The sequence below is a fragment of the Temnothorax curvispinosus genome, unplaced genomic scaffold (genome assembly GCF_003070985.1).
Source record: "Temnothorax curvispinosus isolate PA1 unplaced genomic scaffold, ASM307098v1 QBEX01015304.1, whole genome shotgun sequence".
In the NCBI taxonomy this organism is placed as follows: domain Eukaryota; kingdom Metazoa; phylum Arthropoda; class Insecta; order Hymenoptera; family Formicidae; genus Temnothorax; species Temnothorax curvispinosus.
Window position 1 is genome coordinate 1 of NW_020225084.1, and position 5,170 is coordinate 5,170.

Sequence of the window (5,170 nt, forward strand, 5' to 3'; positions counted from 1 at the left end):
AATTGGCCCTTAATGCGTTCACGTATAAATGTAGCAACTGATTCCTCTTATTTCCTTTTGTCAAATCAAGTTTCCAAGCTACTGCAAATATGATGCCAAGATGTGATGTGAGAAACGAGAAACGATGCAAATGAACAAATGAACGCGACCATTGCATAAAACAGAGCTGGGGCGGGGGCGCCCGCCACGCCGCCCCGCCCTGACCGCCCGCGCAGCGCGCCCGGGGTTCACCTAGGGCTGCGGTCTACTTGACGCTACAAATTCTTTGGAGCGTTCTTCTTCTCCTTCTTTCTTCATTGAAAGAAAAGAGAAGAGGAATGCTTCGAAGCATTTGTAGCGTCAAGTGGACCGCAGCCTAGGTACTCCCGTAAAATAAGTGAAGGGGACACGCATCCTAAGAAAATCACGATGTATGTATGTACATACGCGTGTGTCACACGTATGTGGCTCCTTATTAGAATGCGTGTCCCCTCCATCTATTTTCCAGGTGAGCCGCGGGCGCCACGGTTCAAATCTCAAATCTGACATTTCTTAATTTGATATACCGATTTGCCGAAAGAAACTGAATAATCAGATGCTACTGATGCTAGAGCTACATGAAGAACTTTTATAACTCACGACTATTTTTACTGACAATAAGATTAATTTCAAAATACTAAAATATTTTATTAGAGTTTTATGTAGTCAAGTCTTACTGTAATAATTAAAGCGTATCGGCTTTCTCATTTATGCAATAACTGTTAATTTCATCGCTAAAATACGCTAACAAACTGACAGATCCAACATTACATTTTAAAAATATTATTACTGCTTAGGAATAGATTTCTTCTATCCGATTACAGAGCTTTCATGCATTGTTCTCTCTTTGCCTTACTTTTACTATTAAATTTTCTTGCCAAAATGATAATATAAAATTTCATTTCAAATTAAGCACAGAAACTATATTAAAAAAGATACAAAATTCACCAAAAGTATCATATTTGCTTAATTTCTATTTTTGAAACAAATTTATAATTTTGAAATGAGTTATCAAATTTAACTCGATTTTGAGTAACCGATTTAGAATTTTTGTGAAACATTTTCTTCCATCTATCGATGATCGGACAGTATATTTCTATTAAATCGAATATCTCTATAAACATAATTTGCCAATACCATATGTCTGTGAATTAAAAACAAAGATAAATAAACTGATAGAAAAAGAAATAAGTAAAATATAATTTATATATATATATATATATATCTACGTATGTATATTAAGAAATAATTAAGAATTTGATTGTTTTAATTTAATCGCATTTTATTGAACTCCAATTAATGATCAACAATTAATGAACAACATCGAAAACGTATAATTGCGATAAACATTAAACAACAAAAATCGAGTTTAAATTTATGAAAGATAACTTGCTCGTTGAAAAGGTAGATGCTAAAAATACTGACACTGTAATATGCACAAGATGATCTACAGAACAATTGGAAATTTTTAATACAATATAGAACTGATAAAAATTAAATAAAACATTTTCAGATAACATAGGTTTATAAGGATTCTTATTTTCCATTTCCTTTTGTTCTAGATCAACTTGTAGACTTGAGAAACTTATAACTAAACTAACAAGTATAAGTATAATAAATATAATTAAATAGTTTTCAATTTATATAAATATAATTAAATAATAGTTTTAGTCGTACATCTAAACTCAAATCACGAATTATTTTTAATTTGTATTAATACTTATTTGCATATAAAATTCTTACATATATAAAAATTAAAAGTTATAATTATAGAAAAGAAAAAACCATGTTTATTAATTAAATAAAAAAATATCCTTATCCCGTATTATGCATATTATTTTATGAATCACTACCAGCCAACGTAAATTTATCTGTCATAAGTGGTGACGAAAACAACTGATGAGTGCTGATTTCAAGAATTTCACTTTTCTCAATCAATTGCAGTATCTTATTTAAATCTTCTTGCAATAGATTTTTAAATTCTTAACATCCTTAATGTCTTCTATGTGAAAAGTCATATCAAAATTTGTCAATTAATTGTAAGATACGTCGTTGCTCTGCTTCTTTCCATTCTGTATCACCGGCATCTCCTAAATTATCGGCGTATTCTGGTTTTGAAACAAAAAACATGTGAATGAATACATTGTTAATACGATTAAATATGTAGATAGATTTTATACTATACATAATTTACCTCTCATGATGTGGCGAATTTTGTTAAGGGATCTCTGCGCCAAGAGATCCCTTACTCGTTGCGTGACTGCAGGCGGACAACCAGTGCAAACTTCTAAAAGTACATAATCTACTAACTGTAATATAAATAACCCGCCGTCTAATCTTCTCAAGTACGATTCTTCTTCGTCTTCGTCCTTATGATAAAAATAAAAAAAGAGTGTAAATTTTTATACGTCTTCATTTTTAGATGTCTCTGTTAAATGTTTTTTATTGTGCACGTACCTTCCCATTCTTTTTCATTTCTTCTACCTTTTCAAGATACTTGAAATGTAATTCCATTAATCTATCCACTTTCTCATAATCATTCTCCGTAAAATAGCTAAGTAATGTTTGACGCTGTTGTCCTTTACAGTTCTTTAACAAGCTTACTATGATTGAAATCACGTGTTCTGCAAAATTAATTATTTATTATTTCGCTATAAACAGTTAAATAAGTTGAAATTTTGCTTACTAATATTAATAGATATATCGAGGCCATACTTTCATCCTCTTCTGCAGTAAGCATTCTTTTTCTATTTTTTGTTGGGGTTTTCATAAACAGAGGAAATATAGTTTGCAATCCAAGAATATCTACAAATTTGCTGCAGTTATCTTTTCCATCCGGGCCATTCAAAGCGTGATCTAAAACCTATAATTTAACTATAGTAATTTATATAAATCCAATAAAATCTGTTGCGAATAAACCCACTTTGAGAGATCCATTCAATGACATTTTTTTTTTTCGTAATATTAAGTTCATAAGTTGGAGGCCTTCGCCACGCAGAAATCTATCTCGATTTACAGTAGCCATTAAGCTTGAGCACAAAACGTTAAACAAATCTTCCATTATCGCTTCATTCATCTTATTTATCTCATCATACCACTCATTTAAATCATGTTCCTGTGCAGTCTGCGGATCGTGACTCTGTAAATATTGTAAATAATCGGTTTTAAGATAATTCAGCTTGGTAATGTTATATGCAAGGGCTTAGAAACATACAAATACATACAGCTAATTGTTGTAGTAAAACATCAATTCCATCCAAGTCACCTAAAAGAAGTCTATTTTCTGGCGTATGCCGCAAAAGTATAGATAGGAGATGACAGGCGTAACATTTGTTCAGGTCAATAGGTGTTGTTTTAATTTTAACTCGACGTAACAACCATTTCATCAGACCCTGCTTTCCCGCATCCGCACATAGATCTGGTCTAAATACCAGTAGTTCGTCAAAAATGTCTAGAAATCGAAACCGTCGTTGAGTTAATCTAGTAAAAGCATTATTTTGCAGAAAGATAAACGATATGCACGTTTATTAAATAATTACCAAGTGTGTTATAAACACCGTTGTCCTCTTTAGTCACTGTTTCATCAAGTCTCTCGAGATTTTGTACTAGGAGAGCGCAAACTTGTTGCTCAAACAAAGCATTGATAAATGTATCCGCGCCTTCTTTCTGAATTTTGTGTAATATACCTTTGTAAGTAAATTTCTGCAGAAAATCTACCACACCAACTGCTATATCAGTATTTTTATGAGACAACAATTCTAGTAAAGAAGGTACGGCGCCTAACTTTACCATTAACATACAATACAAATCAAGATTGGTTGGATTGGTTGCTACAATTTGAAGCTCTTGCAGAGTTTCGTGCAGTTCTACTTCGGATTCCATAAACCTGCAAAAGGCCAAAAAGAAATCGAAAACAATTATACATTGAGATTTCCATCTGACATTTAGCTTCTACGTATTCACCTACTTCTCCGGTTGATCTGGAAATTTGACTTTCATCTCCTTATTCTTCAGAGCTCTCTTCTTGAATACAAGGATCAAACGTTTGAGCGTCGCTTCATCCAACGCTTCGACAAAGACCTTAGTTTTCACATACTTATTCAATATATCTTGCTTTTCCTTCTTCGTTAGTTCGTCAAGCTTCTTAAACTGTCGTTGACTCTCCCATTCATCGTCATCGTCTTCCTCTCCCGCTGCCGGTCGTTTCGATGTGTTTGGGGGCTGTACATATTACCATCGTTTAATTATCATATCGCGGTTATTTGTAACGGACGGAAAAGCAAATCGTGAAATTTTCAATTTCACGATGAAAATTTCCGCTAAATCAAAAGTCATGACACATAAGTGAGAAATTAAATTAAACAAAATATATATTACTTTCGAGATAAATATAAATTATACAAGCCGCTGCAGAATAATTCCAATACGCACCTTATAATTAAAAGATAAAAGGGTAATTATTTAGAATACGCGCTGCACCTCGAATGTCAATAAAATTATGCTCATTCGTTTTGACACGAAACGAAAGAATCTGGCAGAAAAATGCGGCGGTCTGCCCTGCGAAGTGAGATATTTAGCGAGATGTTTAGCGTTTAATAAAATAAATTGACAATAAGAGCTGGATGCAGTAAGTAGGACGCATATATATTTTATTATATATATAAACAAAAGATGAGATAATATTGAAAATATTGTTTATATTATAATTAAATATATACGTGCCCTAGCTTTTCTGCGCTTCTTATTGCTAATTTTGTTAACTTTATTTGATTTTATTCAGAACCTCAATATACATTTTTTTTTGTTAAAATACGTTAAATTTTAAATAAATGTCCTAACATGTAGTAATATATTTACATGTACAGATAAGAACCACTTGTTCTTTGTTGATTTCACCAAAAGTACGTTTTTGAGATATATATACCCTATATTTAATATCTTTTTTAATTAAAATAACACATTTTATGTAAAATAATCATAAAATAGAATAAATTCAATGAATAGCCAAGTTGTAGGAAAGAACTTAAACATGGATGTTGGTCGTTAATCATGATCAATTTCGATAAATACTTTGTGTCAAATATCAAGAATAATTAGAAAACTGCTTTCTTATGTAAGTCTTAGACAATCTATTAAAGTTAAATTTAAAGAA

The 5,170-nt window shown here is 31.8% G+C and overlaps 1 protein-coding gene across 7 annotated transcripts in view; it reads right to left on the bottom strand.

The window, feature by feature from the left end:
• Positions 1 to 1,787: 1,787 nt before the first annotated feature.
• LOC112465535 (beta-catenin-like protein 1) overlaps positions 1,788 to 5,170 on the bottom strand; it is a 9,659-nt gene continuing 6,276 nt past the window's right edge. For 6 of the 7 annotated variants that reach the window (XM_025033111.1, XM_025033107.1, XM_025033108.1 and 3 more), the window contains 8 exons: positions 3,986 to 4,239; positions 3,558 to 3,904; positions 3,243 to 3,469; positions 2,942 to 3,157; positions 2,734 to 2,881; positions 2,476 to 2,642; positions 2,213 to 2,387; positions 1,788 to 2,126 (listed from right to left, as the gene is read on the bottom strand). In XM_025033111.1, coding sequence (XP_024888879.1) covers positions 2,038 to 2,126; positions 2,213 to 2,387; positions 2,476 to 2,642; positions 2,734 to 2,881; positions 2,942 to 3,157; positions 3,243 to 3,469; positions 3,558 to 3,904; positions 3,986 to 4,239 — 1,623 coding nt within the window. In that variant the 3' untranslated portion in view covers positions 1,788 to 2,037. The remainder of the gene's footprint in view (positions 2,127 to 2,212; positions 2,388 to 2,475; positions 2,643 to 2,733; positions 2,882 to 2,941; positions 3,158 to 3,242; positions 3,470 to 3,557; positions 3,905 to 3,985; positions 4,240 to 5,170) is intronic. The other variant, XM_025033106.1, reaches the window with a different exon arrangement.